The following is a 25,686-nucleotide window of genomic DNA, read 5'->3' as shown; positions in this document are numbered from 1 at the left end:
CCCATGCCAGAGAAATTAACCAATGATGGTTAAAATTCCCGACCCTGCCGGGAATCGAACCCGGGACCCCTGTGGCCATAGGCCAGAACGCTAACCATTTAGCCAAGGAGCCAGACTGTGGTTTATGGAAAACCATAGACACTGGATATGAAGCCTTTCGCTTTAACCCGTGAGTGGTCGCTAGCCGAAATGTAACGTGAGTGGTCGCGCGTGAGACTTTCTCTCACATTAAAATAAACATGACTTAATTCACAGTTTTGTGGGGCATAAGGCTGAAATTTACAACTGAAATGAAATGCAGGTTCTACCTTATATATTTTAGATATAAATGAAATGATTAGCTGTGTGAGAGAGAGATATGGCGTATGGCTTTTAGCGCCGGGCGTGATCGAGGACAAATTCGACACGCGAGATGCAGGTCTTTTGATTTGACAACCGTAGGCGACCTGCGCGTCATGATGAGGATGAAATGATGAAGAAGATGGTACATACACCCAGCCCCCGTGTCAGCGAAATTAACCAATTAAGGTTAAAATTCCCGACCCCGCCGGGAATCGAACCCGGGACTTCTGTGACCAAAGGCCAGCACGCTAACCCTTTAGCCATGGAGCTGGACATGATTAAACGTTTATTAAAGACACAAATTACGACTTAGAATCACATATTGAATGTACATAAAAAGAACTTCCGTCCTGAAGTGTGAATCTCACACATGCATTATATCTAGTAATATTTACGTACAAAGCAAGGTTTCTGAACACAATAACATTTTCAGAAACAAGAAGTGCTCATAATACAAATACTAACGCGTACAACAGGAGTAAGTTTCCCGCTCCACTTCAAAATAACACCAACGTCATTAGTTGCGCGATGAGAGAATCTCTCATGCAGCGCGCACGGACACATAGGAACCTTTCTTCTGACTATGGGAGGGGGTGCTTACCCTTCAAATGTGAATTGCTCTACTCACGAAAGTTATAAACTCAGCTAGACGAGGGAACAGCCACCTCCCTTTCATCACTGTAAAGTAATATCACAATAAAAAATAATGTGAGACAAAATCTCATATAGTGTACCAGTTACGACCTGTACATGCATATTTTTTGAGAGTTGATCATATTTTATCACCATGCGTATTACTCCGTGCAAGCCTGGTTTGTTTACATTCAGCAGGACGAGCGAGCAAGCTGAGAACAGCTGCATGCGTGACGTAGCCGCAGGGGCTAGTTAGATCACCCGCCTGTCATGCCACGTGCAGCTAGCCTGAACTCGTATGTTCCAGATTCAAGCGTCACACCTTCTGGAACATTCGATGGAGAAAAAATTTAAAACTCCTATAATAATTGTGGTAGCGACTTGATCAACATGTCATTTTAAAGGGAATTACATAAACGTCGCAATGCTTGAATTTCAAGAAAATCCGTCGAGGGATTCAGGAGATAACCAGCTTCACGGCATATGCGACGTAGATGTCCCCAAACCAAATATAAGGAGGGCTCAATATAGCCTGATATCTCAGTCACTCAGTCACAGTCGAGTAGTCAGCGTGGCTCTACTCGCTGCCATAATCGTCGGAGGCTATCTTCGTGTGGTTATAGTCTCACTGAGGAACTCTGAATTTCCTCGAAGTCTTTATTTACGAGTGTTGAGGAACAAATTCTTCTAAGTCTTTATAAATGGGACTTGTAATATTTACGAGTGTTGAGGAACTCTGAATTCTTCTAAGTCTAAATAAGACTTGTAATATTTACCAGTGTTGGACTCTAACTTTTCGCCAGTGATTATTCAAGGACTTGGAATATTCATGAGTGATGCACTCTAAATTTGTTTGAAGTTTCCATGAGCATAAACTTGTGATTTTTGCCAGAGATTACTTAAAGACTTGTAAATTTTGCCATTGATGAACTATAACATCATTGAAAGTCTTCATGAACACGGACTTGTCATTTCCATGAGTGTTAAAGAGTGAATTCTTGAAAGTCTTTATGAACATTGACTAGTGATTTTACTAATGGTGTGAAAACTAATTATTTAAGGTTTTCATGAACTTTGACTTATCAATTCTGGAGTGACGAAGAACACATTTTCAGAGTTTTTTGGGCATCAACCTCATTGTACTTGGGTAATGTGATTACCCTCAACATCGTCAGGAACCAGCGGAGGTCATCACGAGCATCAGGAATTTGAGGCGTATTCCATGCAACCAACCTGGATGGTCCGTCCGCATCTTGACGGAGTACTTGGGCATCTTCTGGAACGTGTTCCAGCCGGTGCGGCCTGGTGAGCTGGAGACCCGGGCCATTTAAAGGACAATGTGGAAGACAACCCCTATCTACCATGAGGTGATGTGCAATTTAATATGCATTACATGAATAAACTCTTATCAAATCAGATTCAAACTTTTCTTGTAGATAGGACCCTGCCTCCTGTACCAAGCCCTAGCTATTATTCATCCAGTTTAGCCCTGAGAACTATTCCATGCTTGTGTTGAAAATAAATCTTAAAAAGTCGGGCCCCACGCTGGGAGCCACGTATATTACCCTCCTCTCTGTACCAGTAAAAGAGCCCGACTTTAAGATTTATTTTCAATGCAAGCATAGAATAGTTCTCAGGGCTAAACTGGATGAAAAATAGCTAGGGCTTGGTACAGGAGGCAGGGTCCTATCTACAAGAAAAGTTTGAATCTGATTTGATAAGAGTTTATTCATGTAATGCATATTAAATTACACATCACCTCATGGTAGATAGGGGTTGTCTTCCACATTGTCCTTTAAATGGCCCGGGTCTCCAGCTCACCAGGCCGCACCGGCTGGAACACGTTCCAGAAGATGCCCAAGTACTCCGTCAAGATGCGGACGGACCATCCAGGTTGGTTGCATGGAATACGCCTCAAATTCCTGATGCTCGTGATGACCTCCGCTGGTTCCTGACGATGTTGAGGGTAATCACATTACCCAAGTACAATGAGGTTGATGCCCAAAAAACTCTGAAAATGTGTTCTTCGTCACTCCAGAATTGATAAGTCAAAGTTCATGAAAACCTTAAATAATTAGTTTTCACACCATTAGTAAAATCACTAGTCAATGTTCATAAAGACTTTCAAGAATTCACTCTTTAACACTCATGGAAATGACAAGTCCGTGTTCATGAAGACTTTCAATGATGTTATAGTTCATCAATGGCAAAATTTACAAGTCTTTAAGTAATCTCTGGCAAAAATCACAAGTTTATGCTCATGGAAACTTCAAACAAATTTAGAGTTCATCACTCGTGAATATTCCAAGTCCTTGAATAATCACTGGCGAAAAGTTAGGAGTCCATCACTGCTAAATATGACAAGTCTTTGAATAATCACTGGAGAAAAGTTAGAGTCCAACACTGGTAAATATTACAAGTCTTATTTATAAAGACTTAGAAGAATTCAGAGTTCCTCAACACTCGTACATAATACAAGTCCCATTTATAAAGACTTAGAAGAATTTGTTCCTCAACACTCGTAAATAAAGACTTCGAGGAAATTCAGAGCTCCTCAGTGAGACTATAACCACACAAAGATAGCCTCCGACGATTATGGCAGCGAGTAGAGCCACGCTGACTACTCGACTGTGACTGAGTGACTGAGTGACTGAGATATCAGGCTATATTGAGCCCTCCTTATATTTGGTTTGGGGACATCTACGTCGCATATGCCGTGAAGCTGGTTATCTCCTGAATCCCTCGACAGATTTTCTTGAAATTCAAGCATTGCGACTTTTATGTAATTCCCTTTAAAATGACATGTTGATCAAGTCGCTAACACAATTATTATAGGAGTTTTAAATTTTTTCTCCATCGAATGTTCCGGAAGGTGTGATGCTTGAATCTGGAACATACGAGTTCAGGCTAGCTGCACGTGGCATGACAGGCGGGTGATCTAACTAGCCCCTGCGGCTACGTCACGCATACAGCTGTTCTCAGCTTGCTCGCTCGTCCTGCTGAATGTAAACAAACCAGGCTTGCACGGAGTAATACGCGTGGTGATAAAATACGATCAACTCTCAAAAAATATGCATGTACAGGTCGTAACCGGAACAATAGCGACCACTCGCGGGTTAAGCTTTGATATTACCCTTTTTCAGTACAATCTATAGAAACACCAATTACAGGACACTTACAACTAATTAAAAAAAATAAGAAAGATAGTCACGCGTATAAAAATATCAGTTTATAGAATACTGCATTCTTCTGCTGATGTTATAGGGAACATCTAGCATTAAATATTCACCAGAAAAGAAAAGAAACCTACGTCTATTTCACATTTAAAATCAATATCAACATGGAAGCAGCATTCCTCTCCTAATGCGATATATCAGTACAAAGAAATATTTTAACACCTGCAGTATCAGACCTCAAAGTATAGATTCGATCAGCTAAACTACAATTTTCACCATCCAGCAATAGTGATTTCAAGAACATACCTCTCTCATTGAAAGCACCAATTCGTATCATGTCTTCAAAATCTCTTAGTTTTAATTCTTCTCGTTTCTTTCCACTCTCCCATAACTGCATGTATTTTTCTGCAATGGCATCCCCTCCTGTATTAGAGAGGAATATGAAAATGGATTTCCTGGAACAGGATAAATAAAAAAATATTTGACTCAAAATTATGCAATAATAATTTTGTGTGGCTGTTGCTAGCCTGGTACAGCCCTTATCAGGCAGGATAGGCAACAACTTCTGTGTATAGAAAACTGCATGTAATTGTGGTGGAGGACAGTGTTGTGTGTGGTGTATGAGTTATAAAGATTTTTTTTTTTTACAATTTGTTTTACGTCACACTGACACAGATAAGCCGTGGCCTTAATTAAGGTACAGCCTCAGCATTTGTCTGGTGTAAAAATGGGAAACCATGGAAAACCATATTCAGGGCTGCCGACAGTTGCATACCTGCCAACTTTACAAAACCAAAAATCAGGAGATTTTGATTTTTAAATCAGGAAAAATCAGGAGATACAATTGGTCAAAATTGCTTATTCTACATGTCTTGCGCAACACAGCACTACGATATATTTATAACACTTATTGTCTCAAAGCCCGACTGTTGCTATACGAGGCTACAAGGCTAAAAATTACACATATCTATTCCCTCACAGGAAGTGCGTGAGTGGGATGATCGGTCTCTGATAAGCCTACCGAAAATAGTATGAACTCATGCTCCAGATGTGTGAATCAGTCATGCACTTAGATGCCATTACTTAGCAAATGCATAGATTAATATATTGCATCAAGCACCCACGCAATTAGGCGAAGCGCAATGCTATTTGGATCAAATAACTAGCTGATGTACCCGTGCTTCACTACGGAATTCTCAGGAAGACTGTCCTTATAGTTTTCCCAACTGAAGTCAACATCTCATTACAACGACGCCAGTATGAATGTCGTGATTAAAAGCAATGATTTCATACGAAATATTCGATAAAATGAAAACAGCACATTTTCTCACTTTTAGCGAAAGGTACTACAGTGTCAATCTAACAGTTCAAAGTTTCAGAGCTAGAATGACCAGGCTGCAGACAGCCGCAAACACTCTTGTGTAATTATTCTGTTTAAGTGTGCACACTGCTCATTCAAATCACTACCTCCGAGTAGGGATCGAATAGCTGGAATACTATGATGATCCAGTGTGTAACGTACCAGTAGTATCAGAAAATTTATGAACCAGAAGAATGGCATGCTAAAGAAGAGAGATCTAACTCCCCACTCCCCAGCTTCTTCCCGCCAGTATTCAGGCAGGCTGTTATACTTGAAACCCAGCAGTAATCCCGTCTATCGTAGATAAATGGCAGCAGAATACACAAAGCACATCACAACAAACAATGGTCAATGTAATGCTATTGTTGATCAATTTTATGAGCTTTCTATATTGGAGGCCTTCACATTTAGTTTTCTTCTGAATCTGTGATATTAGAGCATCTAATGTAAAGTGAGTCGTCCTTTCTTTCATGACTCCCTCTTGTGGTATTATTCAAGCGATCGTTCCTTCATGACTTTCTTCATTATTATAATCTTCAAAATTTAATCACCATCACCACCAATATTATTGTAGTCAGAACAGTAAAACTGAATAAGCAAATTATCACAAAAATAATTTATTCTATTATTACCACCTATTCAATACAAGCCATGTGCTTCGTGGATGAAATCTACATAATACTATATACACTTCTCAGGGACATGTTTCGCTCCTTGTTAACGGCATCATCAACCTGTAGGTAACCTTAAGGTCAAATGTCTGAAACATTATCTATTCATATATGGATTACAATGAAAAGTATGTTACACATTAATCCATGTATGAATAGATAATGTTTCAGACATATGAACTTAAGGTTACCTAAAGGTTGATGATGCCCTTAACAAGGGGCAAAAAATGTCCCTGAGAAGTGTAAGTTATACGAATCAATCATGAGAAGTGTCTCTTGCAAAACTGAATAAGACAAATAATCGGAAATTGCATTCTCTGTAACTTTTGTTATGTAGTATTTTTCAATATGACCACTAAGATAAGTAATTTAAAAAAAATTTTGGCACCTTCCCCTAAACTACCATTTCGAACAGAGTGAATAAAATTATTTATAGCATAGACTGTAGTTCCTTATTCCCTGACTTTACATACAATTCTGTTCACCCATTTTCTCGTACATCGGCGCTGATATGGACTTAGCAAAATAATAATAATAATAATAATAATAATAATAATAATAATAATAATAATAATAATAATAATAATAATAAATTTAAATTCATGAATATCTCTGTTATCACAGCCGGTACGGTAAAAATGTATAAGACATAAATGATAGGAAATTTAATAATATATAACTTTAGTTACGTAGTATTTATCATTAGGGCCAATAATAACATAAATATTTGAGAATTAAATTTTAGGCCTTCCCCTAAACTACCATTTCACTCAGCGCGAATAACATTATTTATGGCCTAGATTGTAGCAACTTATTCCCCGACGTTATATACCGATTTTCATTAAATTCTCTTCAGCCGTTTTCTCGTGATGAGCCTGCGCACGTACAGACAGACAGACAGACAGACAGACAGACAGACAGACAGAAATTACGGAAAATTAAAACTTATTTCTCCTTGTTAATATGGCCACGACCGGTACGGAAATATCATTCTTTTTAAATTCTGAGCAATGTACAGACAAAACATTTTATTTATATTGAGATAAATTAAAATTAGTCAGAATTGTCTCCAAATGGCTTCTAAAATCTCTAGAAAAGTCACCCGTCGTTATCATTGAAATTATGTCACTATATTACTAAGAAAGCGACTAAGTCTCTAGAATCGACCAAAGAGGATGGAATCGACTAGACTGACGTGAACGAACACGAACATGGCACGCGAGAACGAGAGATTGACAATCGATATGCGCGTCGCGATATACAGGTTTCAATAAACATCGCACATTCGCGCACATTTCTCGCATTAATAAACTTCGATATTTCGTTTGAAAGCGGCCATTGAGCGAAGGACTTCCGGCCACTGACGTAAAAAAGCTGAAATGGAGGGATTTGAAAACAAATGTTTGAAGTTCACCAAAAAATCGGGAGAAAAGATGGAATATTCGGGAGGCGGGAAAAACTGTCGAAAATCGGGAGTCTCCCGCCTTAATCGGGAAAGTTGGCAGGTATGCAGTTGGGTTCGAACCCACTATCTCACAAATACTGCATACTGACCGCACTTAAGCGACTGCAGCTATCGAGCTCGGTTTATAAAGATGTTGGGGACAGCATAAACATCCAGTCCCCGAGCCAAGGGAATTAACTATTTAAGGTTAAAATCTCCAACCTGGCCAGGAATCAAACCTGAGGCCATCTGAACCGAAAGTCGGTATACGCTGACCATTCAGTCAAGGAGCCGCAAATAATAATAATTGACTTGACAAAGATTGAGGTTCCGGAAGATTATATCATGGACAGAAATCAATTTAGAGAACTCATCAAAAAGTTCCATGGTTTCCAGGAGACTGGGGAAACACTAGTGAGGAAAGGAAGGTCATATACAGAAGAGCAGAAGAAAGTGGGAGAAAGGATGAAAAGATACTGGTAGAGAGTGAAGGCAGGGAAGACTAAAAATACAACAAAGATTGTCAAATGTGGTCCATAGACATTTGAGAAGAAAATTAATAATAATAATAATAATAATAATAATAATAATAATAATAATAATAATAATAATAATAATAATAATAATAATAATAACAACAACAACAACAACAACAACAACAATAATAATAATAATAATAATAATAATAATAATAATTTATTCAATTAGTTATCAAGTCCATGTTACATCCAATGATTCTACACATTTATATACACACATTTTGCACACCATTTACGGCACCAAGACCGCCTCCATCTGGTCCATCATTCTTTGTAAGTCCTCCGTCCACAACTCGTTATCCACGTTGCCTCGTCTCAAGTCGATTAGCACACTCTCACACGTTCTTTTTAGTACGCTGGTCTGTAGCTGTTTGCTCACTTCCAATTTGTCCATGTGCTTCCTGAACAAGTTGGCGACTAGCCCGTCCCACGTTATTACCACAGGGACCATCGTCACCTTGGCTCCATTGTACATAAGTGAGAGTTCGTTGGTTAACATCTCGTACTTTCTTCCTTTAGTGGTTTCAGTCTGTTTTAGGATATTTTTGTTTGTGATTCCAACTTCAATTAATAGGATTTCATTCTTTACAAGGTCATGTATCATCAGATCCGGTTTGTTGTGTTCAATGCGAAGCTCAGTTCGTATGATGATGTCTGACTTTATTCTAATCCGCTGATTGGATATGACATTTTCCACTTTATAGTTCTTTATTTTCTTAGAATTATTCAGGCCATACTTTTTTGTGAACATGAAATGCAAGCATCTGACGTCATTGTGGCGTTTCTTGTAGTCCAAATTAAGCATTCGTCCACATTGTGTTGCCAGATGGTCTAGTGTCTTACTGCTCTGGTTGCAGTGTGGGCACCTCTAGAATATACTCCCATGACTAAAGAAGATGTTTCTGTCCTGTATCTTACAGAACATTCCTTCTTCCTGTGGAGATATATTCCCCCTCATTAGCCATAACGATGACTGTTTTACGTCTACAAATTTCTCCTGTTGTTCACGAAACAATGTGGAATGCACTGACTTAGTCATGATTCGATCCATTCGCATCTCTTTTTGTTTCTGCTTAACTACTTTTACCGTTACATCGTTTCCTTCCTCAATCAGGTACTTCCGTTTCAGATGTTCTTCAATCAGTCCACGATGCATTTCTTCTTTCACTTTCTGCAATAAACTTCGTTCTTGTGTTTGTTGACAAATATTTACATAGTTCAAGTAAAATCAATTCGGCCTTCTCAGAAACATTTTGTAGTCCTCTTCCTAACTCATGTCTTTTCAGGTACAGTCGTTCCATATTACCTGCTGTTCTGACGATATTATGCTCCCTCAAGATTCCTCTCACCTTCAGATCAATGTTGTTAAATTCTTCGTGCTCATACGGGATCAGGCCAATATAATAGTTAATAGTTGACAACGCATACTCATTTATTGCTGCAAATGGGTTTCTCACGTTCAACTTTGTTTGGCATACATTTGTTACCCGTGATTCGATCTTGTTGGCTATGATAACTTTATTCTCGAGTTTAATTAGATTTCTCATAAAAAGAAAGAAAGGTTCCACCTAATCAATACTTAATATAATGACCTAATATACACATGTAATTATAATAAAATGGATTCGTCTTTTCTTTCTAATGCATCAGTCTTTTTTAAACTACATTTTAAAAAAATAGTAAGAGTATTTAACTTGTCATAATTTTAGCTATGTTGTAACATTGGAACTCTTAACAAAAGTGTAATCAACATAATGTTGTTAAATTTCCAAATATGTCATAAAGCTTTTAGGAATGAGGCATAATACAAACTGCAAACATAGGATTCTAATGTAGCTGAGAATGACCTTGTAAGAGGTCGAAACCAGTCCTATTATACATGTTTTATTCCATCATACATGTGATAATAAATAAGTATTGGTTAGGTGGAACTTTTCTTCCTTTTTATGATATTTGGTGGCTATCAATACGGAACAAAAATGAAATTTATAAATCAAGATTACATTTCTCGAGTCTTCTAATATTCCTAGGTATTTGTATCCTTCCACGTCATTTACCTTCTCTCCAAAGATACGGTTCGAACTGATATTGTTCGCTGACTTTTGCTGATTGATTGTAAAACCCATGTTGTTGAGACATTGATTCGTCCACTGGCTTAGCTCGTTCAATGTCTGCGCATCTTTGGCGAACAACTTGATGTCTTATTACATGTTATAAACCTCATTTTAGGTCCGTATTGAAAATTTTACAGTTCAACAATAATAAAGGTGTTTTAATTTGTTCCACCTATTCAATACTTCAATATTTATATTTTCACATTGAATAAGAAATTGAATCATTTGATAGACACACAAATACATCGTAGTAAACAAACGAAACAAGAACAAATTAAAGGCCCATCGGACACTGTTACTCCCACGGTAGTTAACTTGACCAAGGTAAAATTTACGGAAGGAGAGAATGACCTACTTAAAAGGGGTCAAAAATACAACTGGCCTAATAAAGATAGAGAAATAGACATCATTAACACAGTTGTAGAAGCGGAGGCGAACATATCAAAACTCCCACGTGATGTACAAGACGAAGTAAGATTGGAGTTAAAGAAGAGATTACCCAGATTGGCTAAAGAAATTTATACCAATTTTGATCCCAAACAACAGAAAACAATAAAAAACATGAAATCGAAAATTGAAGATAACAATATTATAGTAACCAAGGCTGACAAGGGGGGTGCGATCGTTTTGATGGATAAAGATACATATATCAAGAAAACTGAAGAATTTTTTGATAATAACAAATACACATTAGTAACTAAAAATCCGTTAGCTAAAATTCAACGCAACTTAAAGGCCTTACTTAAAAGATCCACATCTCTCTTTACTGAACAAGAACAATTAAAACTTGTCAATATGGATCCTTGGCTCCCGGAAACTAGAGCTTTGCCCAAAATACATAAAAAAGATATTCAGATTCGTCCGATTATCAATTGCCAAAATTCTCCCACTAATAGCAAAAATTAAAGGAATTGATTTATGGTTGAGATATGTAGATGATACATTTGTAATCATAAACAAAGATGTCACTAATAGTCAAGAAATCTTAAATAAATTAAATTAAATCGAACCTAATTTGAAATTCACGAAAGAGGACGAAGTCGATAACTCAATGAATTTTCTAGATATAACAGTTACGTGTAAGGTTAACACTTTTGATTTCCAAATATTTAGAAAACTGATACAATCATCTACAACTATAAACAATTCTTCTTTACACCCGAAATCACATAAACAAGCATCTTTTCACAGTCTGATTTATAGAGCACTTAGAATCCCTCTATCTCCCAAGAATTTGAAGAATTAAATTATATTAGATACCTCGCTAAACAAAATGGTTTCAAAATAGGAATTATTAACAAATTAATCAATAAAATTAAGAACAATTTATCTACAAATCTGATACCAGAAAAGACCAAAAAAAACTGAGTATACTACATTCACTTTTAATAATCCAGCTATACACCAGATTACTAACGTATTCAAGAAACATAATTTTAATATAGCTTTTAGAACTACTAATACTAACCAGTCCATATTCTTTAATCATAAAAAAGTTAATTATGATAAAAATAGTTATTTGGGATCGGGAGTATACAGACTCAAATGTTCTCAGTGTAATTTTTCATATGTTGGACAGACTGGGAGAAGTTTTATGACAAGATACATGGAACATGTTAACGCGGAAAAACATAGGAAATACTCAGCGATGAGTTTGCATGTGAGGGAGACTGGTCACAGATTTGAATCCATAGAGAAAGACTTAGCAATAATTAGAAACATACAAAATGGGAGAATGCTGAACGAATTAGAAAGTTTATACGTCTATTTAGATCAGACGTACAATAAGCAACATAATCTTAATGAAACCACAGACAATAAAACTATGTTACATGAATTATTAAAGTCAGTTAGTTCGAATAAATTTAGGATACCTAATATATTTAATTCTTCAAACTCTAATACTCCTCCCATACCCACAGATATTAGGCCTACTTCCAGCAATACGGTTGACTCTGCCCCTTTGTCAGCCTCATCACAATTGACTCCACCCATCCTCTCCTCCCTTCCGCACTCCCCTATTCCTTCCCCTCCGAGTTCACTGCCGCCTCTGCAGCACATTTACAACACCAGACTCAGAGCCAACAGACGGGCAGCAACCAACACAACAGTAGATAACAAATAACAACTTCCACTTACATGTAAGTCCTCATCTGTTTCAATTTTATGTAAACCGAATTCTCTCCTTACGTTCAATTTCTTATTTCTTCTTTTCCTTCTCTTACAGAAAACATTATTTCTGCATCTACTGACATTTTCTGGCAAGGTTTCAGCCATTTTTATTACCTACCGGTGCTAACGGCCACTTACAATTTTTCAACAGATGCTTCTGTCTCACTTGCTGACGAATTTCATCAGCGGCCTTGGAAAGATTGTATTCATGACAATCAAGTTTATGCTTGTGTTCACGCCCTCATGTCATTGGCTTTATATTATTACCACTTTGGTTTTCCACTAATATTTTATATGAACTGTTTTTAATTAGAATTTTAATACTTACTTACTTACTTACTTATCCGGCGCTACAGCCCTGTGTGAGCCTTGGCCTCTTCTACGATAGTCCGCCATCTACTTCGATCCTGAGCGGCTGGTCTCCATGGGCGGATGTTCATTGCCCTCAAGTCAGCTTCAACTTCATCACTCCATCTATTACGGGGCCTTCCTTGTCGCCGTCTTTTGTCTACTCAGGATTTAACTACTTTTCTTGGCATTCGATCTTCCTCAATTCTTTCCACATGGCCAAGCCATCGCAGTCTCTGTGCCTTAATAAATCTAACTATATCCTCCTGGTCTAGTACGTTTTGTATTTCAGCATTCGTCCTTATCCTCCAACCATTCTGGTCTTGAATTGGGCCATATATTCGTCTAATAATCTTTCTTTCAAATATCTTTAACTTATTTGCGTCATCAACTAAAAGGCTCCAGGCTTCTGAGCCATATGTCACTACAGGTCTAATAAGGGTCTTATATATTTTGAATTTTGTAGGTTTAGACAATAGACGAGATTTAAATAATGTAAGATTAGCATAATAGGCCCTGTTTCCAGCTATTATTCTACGATGTATCTCCTCACTTATTCTATTATTATTATTTGTCAACATGGTTCCCAAATACTCAAAACTTCATACATTCTCAAAATTATGGCCGTTTATTGTCAGATTATCTTGACTTCTTCTGCCCTCTATAACAGTCACATGCATATACTTAGATTTACTGTCATTCACCTCCAATCCCATCCATTTTCCTGCTTCCTCCATTTCAAAAAACATTTCCTTCAAATATCTATCATTCCTGGCCATTAACACTACATCATCTGCATATGCACAAATTTGTTTAGATTTATATACAATATTTCCTGTATCCATTATTTTTTCAAGGACTTGGTTAATTGCCAGATTAAACAAAGTAGCTGAGAGTGCATCACCTTGTCTGACTCCTGTATTAAGAGCAAACTCATTTCCAATTCTTCCATCCACCATCACCTTTGCCCTTACTTCTCCTAAAGTGATTCTGAACATCCTAATCAGTTTCTGTGGTATTCCTATTGTCTCCATGTATTCATATAGCTTATCCTTGTATATACTGTCAAATGCTTGTCTAAAATCTACAAACAACATATGTAGATCTATATTATGCTCATAGCATTTTTCCATCGTTTGACGTACCACGAATATTTGATCTACTGTGCTCCTATTTCGCCTGAAGCCACACTGTACTTCATCCAATCTTTCTTCAGCATATGGAGTCAGATATTGTAATAGGATATTTGAAAATACTTTATAGATGATATTCAGTAGTGTGATTCCCCTATAATTAGTGCATTCATATTTATTTCCCTTCTTATATATTAGGAAAATTATTCCTGTATTCCACTCATCAGGTATCCGTTCTTCCTCCCAAATCTTAATAATCAGTTCATGTATCTCTCCTAGCATTTCTTTGCTACTATTTTTAATCAGTTCACTTGTTATTCCGTCTTCTGCTGCTTTATGGTTATTTAATTTTGCAATAACATTTTCTACATCTTTCAATGTGGGGGCATTTATCCATTGTTCTGGTCCATTCTGCTCCATATGCCGTTCACTTTCTTCCACATCTTCTCTTTCCTTGTTAACCCTCGAACCGGTAGTTGACATAGTTCTAACCGGTGGGTGTGCACCACAAATTTGCAGTACCTGATGTATGTCACTTTGACAGATGTATTATTCACAGAATATGCACATATAATACACCAAAACATTCAGCATGAACTGGACTATTTGAAAAGTGGTTTGCATTTACCTTCAATGTAATAGTATTTTTATTTTCCGCCCTGTTAAATGCCCCCTCAAAAAAATCAAGAAATATTTTTCACTTAGACATCAAATATAAATGACGAATCTTTTTTTCATAAAATATTTAAAATATACATTTTGTAGAGAAATTAATTCTGATTATAGGCATGCAAATTTTAAGTGAATAGTGTTAATACTTGAGGAATTATTCAATAAAAAGTATGGTATTTGATAGAGCTCTAACCGGTGGGTGTTCATACCCTATATCAGGTGGCACAACACCTCCATTCTGCTGGGGTAGGCCTTGAATTTACAGATGCATTTAATTCAATTACAATATCTTCATCATTTAAATCTGAAAATGTAGCCATCATGTGTGCATAACACACAGTAAACAATGAAAGGAAGTCACAACAAAATTAACACGTGTTTCAAAGCTCTATGAATTGCGATCTTCAATTGTTTCAAAGATATCGCACAAAAATGGATGTATTTAACAACGAAACCTTCCACATTCCAAGGAGAAAACATGCCTGGGTGAATGCTGCCATCTAACAGAAATATTCACAACATCTTCTAGCTTTATTTACTGGTTAAGTGGACCTGACGATCTATCGTCAGCGGCGGTTGAGATAGGCACACACCTGCCGATCTATCGTCAGCTACCGGTTCGAGGGTTAAGGAGCTCTCGGAAATATTCGGTCCATCTTTCACTTATTTCCTCTTCATTCTGTAATAGCTTACCTTCTTTATTCTTACAGCCATTCACTCTTGGCTTATACCCTTTCCTGAAATAATTAATTTCATTATAGAATTCCTTTGTCCTCTTCTGTAACCTTTGTGTCTCTATACTCTCTAGTTTCTTAATCATCTCTCTTTTCTTCTTCTTACAGATGTTATTAGCTTCACGTCTGTATTTCTCGTAATTTTCCCTATTTGACCTTGTATCTCTCTGTAACATTTTTGCTCTTGCTGCATTCTTCTTTCCAATCGCTTCCTCACACTCCATATCGAACCAAATATTTCTTTTTGGCTATACCCAGTGTTTCTTGTGCCGCATTTTGTATGCACTTTTGAACTTTTGCCCACCTTTCCTCTATTCCAGAAACTTGTCCAATCGTCTGTAAAGTATTATTCATTTTTGACTGGAATTCTTGTTTTCCTTCTGGCTGTTGTAGTTTTTCCAAATTCCATTTCTTTCTTTCCATAGGTTGTCTCCTCTGTCCTATTGCCAATTTTTGCCTCACTATTGCTTTTACTAAATAATGATCAGAATCACAGTTTGGCCCTCTGCATGTCCTTACGTCAATAATCGATGCTGCATGCCTCGTTGTCACGAGTACATGATCTATTTGATTTACCACATTGTTTCCTGGCATCTTCCACGTTCCTTTATGTATTTTCTTATGATCAAAACAGGTGCTTTTAATTATAAGACCACTCGTAGTTGCAAACCGTCCCAAGTAAAAACCATTCTCATTTGATTCTTCATGTAGTGTATATTTCCCGGCTATTGGTCTCATACACTCTTCCTTTCCCACTTTGGCATTAAAATCTCCTAAAATAATAGTCATGTCATATCTTGGTCCCTCTTCAACGGTTTGTACTAACTCATCATAAAATTATTCCTTCCTTTCCTCATCCACATCTTCAATTGGTGCATGTGCTGATATAACAGTTATGTTCCTAAACTTCCCCTTAATCCGAAGCTTACATATTCTATCTGAGATCGGTTCAAATCCTATTACACTCTTCTTCAATTTCCCATGTACTATAAATCCCGTACAGAACTGTCCTGTTCTTTCTTCTGGCCCACTGTAATAGAGGTTATAATCTTTCTTTTCAATACATCCTTGCCCTTTCCATCTTATTTCCTGAATCGCTACTAAGTCGTATCCAAATCTTTTTGTTTCATTTACAATTTCTTGCATTTTTCCCGGTTTCAACATTGTTCTTACATTCCATGTCGCCATGTTTATATCCGCTTTCCTTACTCGTGTCCTTTTCCTAAGCTTTTGTCGTCTTCGATTTCCATCCGGTTTTCTCGTAGAAGTCTTCTGAACAATGCTTTTTTTACAAGGTGAGGCCGTTAACCCCACACTCAACCCTATCCACTGGCTGGGAACATTGATTTTGGAGCATCCTACTCCTAGACAGGTTGTCTTCACCACGACTAAGGAGTCTCATCTACCCCGTTTAGAATTTTAATAGAAGTTTTAGTCTCTGACAAAATTATGGTTTAATCATAAGACAGTTTTCCATTAGCATCTTTATATATTGTAACACTTTTCACATTTTTATGTTCCGAATTTTAATAACTGACTAAACTTTTAACTTCCACTTTTAATTTAGTTGTATTGTTGATGATTGTGTTTAGGCTGAAGATGCCCTTAATTGAGGGCGAAACATGCCCCATGTAACTAAGAATCTATTTATGTAACCACTATAAGTGAAAATATAAGTATTGAATAGGTGGAACAAATTAAAACACCTTTATTATTGTTGAACCAACTTGATGTCATCGATGAAAATGAGGTGGTTGCACTCAATTCTTCCATGTTCATCTGCTTGGATCTTCTCGCAGTTCTTATTTAAGATTCTACTTAACGATTCCATAGCAATTACGAACAACGATGCTTGTTGTCTAAAGGGGTCCAAAATCCAGGTCAACGGCCCCTCATAATGGTACATGTCGCTAGTAAAGTAGAACCATGGTATTTGTCATGTTGGGGTACTAATCAAAAGTAGCGTAGACTCACGGTGTTCCACACATGATGGTACAACTCACAAGTATTGTACATCGTACAGGTAACGCAGACTTATAGTGTTTCTCACATAATGGCACCACTCATACGCAACGCAAACCTATGGTGTTCCTCACCTACGTGTACTAATCACGGGTGCCGGTATTCCCATGGTGTTCCTCATATAGTGGGTACTAATCACAGGCAACGCAGACCCACGGTGTCGCTCGTATAGTGGTACTAATCACACGCAACGCCCAGATCCATGGTGTTTCCCACAATGGTACTAATCACGAGTACTGGAAACCCACAGTGAACCACTCTCTGCTGCTACTAATCACAAACCTATTGTGTACTTAATATAGTGGTACTACTCGCAAGTAAAGGTGACCCATGGTGTTCCCCGCGTGATGGTACGAATCAAAAGTAGTTTCATAGTTCTAATACAATCATCCCTTGGTTGCCCCTTTTAGTCCCCTCTCACAACAAGCAGGGGATATTGTGGGTGTATTCTTCGTCTGCATCCCCCCCCCCACAGAGGTAGACAGAGAGAAAAAAGAAGAAAAATGAAGGGATCCGAAAACTGAAGTAACGGACGAAGAAAGGCAGGGGCCATGAAGGGCGAGAAAATTAAAAAGTCCCTAGGCCTCGAATGCTCTAATACCATCAGGGTCAGAAAAGAACAAGAGCTGACCAAGGTTGGTCGGACAGGATAGATGAAAGTTGGGAGCCTGGTACAGGTAAGTGGAAGCAATGCCAGGACTCAGCTAAGGGTCCCGTGGTCGCCACCCTACACTCCCAAGTTGAGAGCCCCTTGGGCCCCTTTTAGTTGCCTCTTACGACAGGAAGGGGATACCCTGGGTGTATTCTTCGTCTGCGTCCTCCACCCACAGGGGGTTATGTGTTTGGTCTGCGAGAGGTATTTTATTACCCTCAAGTCCGCCAGCAAACTGGTTAGGACCCCCCAAATCCGCCACCTGGGATGCGCCACGTGGGAGTATCACCTCTCCACCTGCTACGCCAGCGTACCAGGTTCATGGAGGAAGAAATTAACAAAGTTCAAACACATGACGTGAAAAATGATCCTTGGAGATCTACATGCAAAGACTGGAAGAGAAGAGGTGTATAAACACACAGTAGGAAAAGAAAGCTTGCATGAAGTCAGTAATGATAATGGTTTGAGACTGATTGACTTTGTGAGTGGAAAGCAGATGATATCAATTTAAGATTATCAAAATTTTATTTGTCAACCTATTCAATACAAATGATATTTGCAAAGTTAGGACTTACATCCTATTAAACTATGGTCTAAAGGGACATGTTTCGCCCTTTAAAAGGGCATCATCAGTCTTTTTACACTCATGCTAAAGGCAAAAATCAGGATCCTGATTGTCGATATAAGAAAAAGTATATAAAATGAGAATAAAAATTAGAATGAATATTATACAATATGTGCAATCATGAGTTCTTAAATGACAATTGACAATTAAAAATCAAATAAGAAGATGTACAATATTATAGGGAAGGATCCACCTTTCAATACTCCGTAGTAAAAAGTAGTTACAACCTGTTTATTGGGACCGGTTTCAACACATTTCAAGTGTCATCATCAGCCAATTAGCGAAGATCTTAAAACAACTAATATATTGAACACAGGCAAAATATAAACATTGTATCATATCGTAGCAATTCAGTTAATGTTCAAAACACAATAATCACAGTCAAGAGAGTAAACAGAACATCACTATCTTGCGCCGAAAACAAATATATTTGAAGTTCATAAGCAGATCAAGTATGCACTTATGTAAAGTCGTTGCTAGGCAGGTCTTGTAGGCATTTGTTTCTCCGGCCGAAGAGTAAAAGGTGATGTGAATGAAGTCTTAGGAAAACAGTGTAGGATTTAATTTCTTCAAAATCAAAGTGGATATATAGGTTTTAAAATAATTTAAAACGTTAAAAAAGAATAAAGCCAAATAAAAATATATTAAAAAATGGGAAGAAATAATGAAAGAAATACGAGGTTCAACTCGAAACAACTTGCCGTAGTAATTGATAAAGAAATGATAAATAGAGAAAGGGGGTGGGGAACGTTTATTAGAGGGTGGTGATGGTGGTTTTTGTTATTAGAGGAAATACAATTGGGCAACAATCCTTTATATAACACTAATTCGAGGAAAAAAGAGGAAGAGAACCGACACTTCGAAAAATGAAGATATCGGTTAAAGGAAGACAAGGGCCACGAAGGGCGTGAAAATGAAAGACTCCCTAGCCCTCGGAAACCTAATAGCGTCGGGGTCGGAAAGTAACAAGAGTTGACCAAGGGAGGTCGGACAGGATAGATGAAAGTGAGGAGCCTGGCACAAGTAAGTGGAAGCAATGCCAGGACTCAGCTAAGGGCCCCGTGGTCGCCAACCCACGCTCCGAAGTTCAGAGCCCCTGGGGGATGGAGGGTTCCTCTTCTCACCACGACAGCTTTGCTCTTCTCCACACTGATTTTCATACCATATTTCTCAATATTGCCATTTAAAGCCTCTAGTTGGATTTGCACTAATGTACTGTTGACTCCCCAGATCACTATGTAATCTGCAAATAACAATATTTTCACATCTTTTCCATATCTTGTCTTCGTTTCTTTTAGAATATCATCCATAACCATTATAAACATTAAGTAGGGACAATATACTTCCCTGTCTTAGTCCAGTTTGGTTTCTAAACCAATCTGTTCTCCCTACTGGAGTCTGGACACAACTGGAACAATTCTTGTACTTTGCTTTCAGTAGCTCCCTTGACTGCTTTCCACATCCTTTTCCTTCCAGAGTTTCCCCACACCTTTTCTCTAACACTATTGTATGCCTTCTCTAGATCAAAGAATACCATCATCAGATATTTTCCACATTCCCACAGTTTTTCCACCAGTAATCTCATGGTTCATATACAGTCTATTGTTGAAGCACGGATCAGAGAGACACAATACACACACGGCTCACTAGCGGGACACTGGACATTTGATACAAATTATTATAATTTTATTAAATACCACCTATTCTATATAAAATAAACTAATGAGGACATACATCCTTATTAAATTGTTAACATGGTAAATCCTCATTAGTTTATTATGTACTAGCTGATGTACCCGTGCTTCGCTACGAGATTCTCAGAAAGACTGACTGTGTGGTTTTCCTAACTGAAATCAACATAGGTCATTACAAAAACGTAAGTATGAATATAGCAATTGAAAGCAATGCTATCATATAAAATACTTGATCAAATGGAAAGCCGCACGTTTTATTACTTTTAACGAACAGTGCTGCGGTTAGATTGCGGTGCCAATCTAATAATCCAAAGTTCCAGAGCTGGAATGACCAGGCCGCAGATTGCCATGAACACTCATCTGTCATTATTCCGCTAAATATGCACACTGTTCATTCCAATCAGTGCCTCAGAGTAGGGATTGAATACCCCCAATGCTATGCTGATCCAGTGTGTTACGTACTAGTAGTATCAGAAAATTTATAAACCAGGGGAATGGCATGCTAAAGAAGAAAGTTATCTAACTCCCCAGCTACTTCCCATCATTATTCAGGCAGGCTGTTACACTCTGCCCGACTGGGCGAGTTGACCGTGTGGTTAGCGGTGCGCAGCTGTGAGCTTGTATCCAAGAGATAGTAGATTCGAACCCCATTGTCGGCAGCGCTGAAGATGGTATTCCGTGGTTTCCCACATTCACACCAGTCAAATGCTGGGCCTGTACCTTAATTAAGGCCTAAGGCACTCCTAGCCCTTTCCTATCCCATCGTCGCCTAAAACCTATCTATGTCGGTGCGACGGAAATCAAATAAAAAATACTCTGTACGCAGCAGTAATCCTATCTACCGGAGATGAGGGGCAACAGAAGACACAAAGCACATCATGACAAACAATAGTCAATGTAATGTTATTGTTGATCAATGTCATGAGCTTTCTATATTGTAGGCTTTCACATTTAGTTTTCTTTCGACTCCGTGATTTGTAGAATATTTTATACCATAAACTGTAGTTTCTTATTCTCCGACTTTACATACCGATTTTCATTAAATACTGTTTACCAATATTCTCGTTACTCGCCGCTGATATGGACTTATTACCAAAATCCAAATTCATTAATATCTTGGTGATCATAGCCAGTACGGTAACAATGTATAAGACATGAATAATAGGAAATTTAATACTAACCTTAGTTATCTAGCATTCATCGACCACACTTCTAATAAGAAATATTTGAGAATTACATTTTAGGCCTTCCCTTAAACTACCATTTCACTCAGTGTGAATAAAATAATTTACAGCCTAGACTATAGCGACTTATTTCCTGACTTTGCATACCGATTATCATCAAGATAGGACTACTAATAACAACAATATTTGAGAAGTTAAATTTTAGGCCTTCCCCTAAACTACCATTTTTCTCAGTGTGAATACAATTATTAATAGCCTAGATTGTAGCAATTTATTCCCCAACTTTGCATACCCATTTTCTTTAAAATACGACCACTAATAACATAAAGTTGAGAATTCAATTTTAGGCCTTCCCCTAAACTACCATTTCGCTCAGCATGAGTAAAATGATTTATAGCCTAGATTGTAGCAGCTCATCCCCCAACTTCACATACCGATTTTCATTAGACCACTAATAACATAAATAGTTGAGAATTCAATTTTAGGCCTTCCCCTAAACTACCAATTCACTCAGCGTGAGTAAAATGATTTATAGCCTAGATTGTAGAGGCTCATCCCCCGACTTCACATACCAATTTTCATTAAATTCTCTTCAACCGTTTTCTCGTGATGCGTGTACATACATACATACATACATACATACATACATACATACAGACAGACATACAGACATACAGACAGACAGACAGACAGACAGAAATTACGGAAAAGTAAAAAGTCCATTTTCTTGTTACTATGGACAGAACCGATACAGAAATACCATTATTTTCAAATTCTGAGCAATGTACAGACAAAACTCTTATTTTATATATATAGATTGAATAGGTGGTATTTAATAAAATTATAATAATTTGTATCACATACAGATCTTCAACACGGAAAAAAAAATGAAATTTTTAACCTGCAACACTGGACATTGGCTGAGAGCCGAACTTCCACTGCAGCGGTACATACAGAGCCATAGCACACTGAAAAAAATTGTTCGCTATAACGGACTCTCGTGCTTAGCTCATTTGAAAATAATACCCACTAAATAAAAGACGGGTTTATTTGCAGTGTTAGAAAGGTAGTCAAAATATAATTCCACAGTACCTAGCTTGTATGTGGAAAATCATAAGGTTGTGTATAAAATTTGAGTTATATAAATTATTATTATTATTATTATTATTATTATTATTATTATTATTATTATTATTATTATTATTATTATTATTATTATTAGATGCGAAAAAGATCAGAAAACTGATCACACAAAGCTCACTTAGAAGTTGTGCATTTCCTTCTTTGCCAGGCAGCCTTCAATTTTTCTTTCATCGTGGTTCTTTGTTCTTCTGTCCACTTAGCTCCTGTCTTCCTCTTGTGATTTCTCTCTGACTCTACTTCCCACTTGTTGATTTTTGTTCTGTAGCAGGTTCGGTCAGCTATGTTGGCCACTTTGATTCCTGATTTTTCCAGGTCTTGGCAGATTTCCGTTGTCCACCTATTTGTTTTGATGTTTTCTGCTGCCTCAAGTAAGATTCTTGTCAGTCTGTTTTCTGGAAGACGTTTGATGTGATCGTGAAATTTCAGGAGTCTTTTTCTGATGTCGGCCGCAAGGTTTCAAATCTCCTCGGTTTTTTTTACGAGATTGCAGTCTATATCCTTCGTCAGTCAGTTTTGGGCTGAGAATTTTTCTGATGATTTTACTTTCCTCTTTCAGGATGTCATCGAGTACTGTTTTTCTGTGGAGATCCAGTGTTTCACTCGCGTATAGTATTTCAGGTTTGATCACAGTGTTGTAATGTCGAATTTTGGTGCAGATTGAAAGGCATTTTTTGTTGTAAATGTTTTGCGTTCGGCCGAGGGCTCTCTTAATTTTCTGGATGCAGACCTCGAGGGCCTTCTGTTTTTTCCTGTTGGTACTATAATTTCCCCGAGAAATCGGAACTCAGTTACTTTTTCGATTGTGCCAAACTTCGTGTTCAAATTCTGGAGGCTGCAGTGGTTGCACATGACCTTGGTTTTCAGAAGGAGATTTGTAGGCCGAATTTTTCTGAGCATTTCTTGAGGGTTTCGATTTGGCTGACTGCCTGTTGTTCGTTTGTTGCGAGGATCGCAAGATCATCTGCAAAAGCGACACAGGAGATTTTTACATGTTTTCTTGTCATACTTAATGGTTGCCAATTTCCTTCAGCTTTTAGAGCTTGTTCCCACTCTCTCATGATTTTGTCCAGGGCTATGTTAAAGAGTAGTGGGGAAGGCCCATCTCCTTGTCAGACACCGGTTTTTATCTGAAATGTTTCAGATATATTTCCCATGAATTTTACTTGGGAGGTTGTGTTGGTGAAAGTTAGTCTGATGATTTTTTTTAGTCTTGTTGTCCAGTCCGTATTCACTCAGTGTTTGGAAGAGGGACTGCCGGTCAATGGAGTCGTATGCTTTCTGGAAGTCCATGAAGGTGCAGATTGTGGGTTGTTTTTCTTGTGTGTCATAGTTTCAAGATGGTTTTCAGGTTGCGTATCTGTTCTGCACAGGATCTGTGGGACCTGAAGCCCGCTTGGTATTCGCCTATGAGTGGTTCTAGTTGTTCCTGTGTTCTATGGATGAGGGCTGCGGACTTGCACCAGGGAAATTCCCCTGTAATTGTTCACATCTGTTCGGTCACTTTTTTTGTGAAGTGGAACAAGGAGGGCGTTTGTCCAATTTTCTGGTAGTTTTTCTGTTGTCCAAATTTCTTCTTCTTCTTCTTCTTCTTCCTCTTGTTGTTATTGTTGCCGTCATCATAATAATCATCAACATCTACGTTTTGTGCTGTAATAAGCGTGTATAGTATTGCACAAGTACCTATTTTTTCCTTCGTTTCAATTTTTAACTTATTTATTTTGTACTATTTATTTACCAACTCGCAAACTATGAGCCATCAGTTTTCCTTGGTGAAAAAATTAAGTACAACACGTTCCCGAAATATCTAGAAGTCACCCTGGACAGAACTCTGAACTACAGAGAACATCTCACCAAGCTCTCTCACAAAGTTCTTTCACGTGGCTTTCTGCTGGAGAATTTCGATCAACATTTCGTGTTTGATTATCCAATGCCTTCTCAAGGTCATAGCCCATGTTGTGGAGATTACCAATTTGTTTGGAGTATATGTTAGAAATTAGTACGTCCTCATTGCGTGCTCGCTTCTTCGCCTAAATGAGAGCCTTCAATACTTCTAAGCGAGCATCTACGTTGACGCTAACTTGAACTCTGCAAACACCACGCTGGCTCTTGACAACGGGTCGATCTCTGTCTTGAACAGCACCAACTTCTTTGGTCCTATTAATGTTGTACATGTAACCTTGATAGTGGGTGCATGACTTTCTGTTACTGTTTGTTGAAACTTCCATATCAAACACAACTACAACGCAATGATTATGTAACACTCACAGCAATAGTGAGAGAAAGCAGGTCTAGTATGCAGAGGGGATGGTTCTGAGGAATTTTCCGTTATTATTTCACAGGGGTCACTCCTCAGGGGAGGAAGCTGGGGACAGTGGGTAGTGGCTGTCACAAATTTTGAGCTGGTGGTGAATGACATGTACAGGGTCTCTCATATAAATTAAGACTGTGAAAGCAGCGTTTTTGCTCTCCGATATATAAGCTGCAGTATTGGAGGCGTGTGCATAGTTCTTGACCTTGCAAGCAGCGTGCACACATTTGACCTCGCAAGAATTTATTGCCACTCTGAATCTCAGCTGTTAACATTGTGAAACAATTATCATTGCAACACCTTATTTTCATACATAAAAGTTATTTTAAGTACGAGTTAGCTCGATGGGTTCACGAAGCATTATTTCAGCAATTTTCTGGTGAAGTGCGAATCTTGAATGGTCACCAAATAAATCACTCACAAAATTAGCACAAGTAGGGGTTTCTACAAGAATACCCGTGCTGCTCCGCAGCATTCATTATAAATAGGTCAAATGACGCGTCTTGGTATGAAATTGCTCCATGCGTTGCCTGGTACTTTTTTGAAACGTTTCTTTTAGGATTTATATTACCTGTCAATGTGTCAGGTCAATTTTTGTGGATTTTTTATTGTGACACTGATTTATATTTTACAAACTTTTGGTACTTTAAAAGTTGTTATTGTTGTCTGTTTAATTTAAAGTTTTATCTATTTTTTAAGTTCTTAAAGTTTTAGATTGTA

At 37.8% G+C, this 25,686-nt stretch overlaps 1 protein-coding gene across 3 annotated transcripts in view; it reads right to left on the bottom strand.

Annotated features, from left to right (window-relative positions):
- Nucleotides 1–25,686, bottom strand: part of LOC136862098 (torsin-1B) — a 223,522-nt gene that overhangs the window by 55,392 nt on the left and 142,444 nt on the right. For all 3 annotated transcript variants that reach the window (XM_068225565.1, XM_067138862.2, XM_068225566.1), the window contains exon 4: nucleotides 4,458–4,606. In XM_068225565.1, coding sequence (XP_068081666.1) covers nucleotides 4,458–4,606 — 149 coding nt within the window. The remainder of the gene's footprint in view (nucleotides 1–4,457; nucleotides 4,607–25,686) is intronic.

The sequence above is a fragment of the Anabrus simplex genome, chromosome 1 (genome assembly GCF_040414725.1).
Source record: "Anabrus simplex isolate iqAnaSimp1 chromosome 1, ASM4041472v1, whole genome shotgun sequence".
Taxonomy (NCBI): domain Eukaryota; kingdom Metazoa; phylum Arthropoda; class Insecta; order Orthoptera; family Tettigoniidae; genus Anabrus; species Anabrus simplex.
Note: the sequence above shows the minus strand (reverse complement) of the source record. Positions and strands in the feature narration are given on the sequence as shown.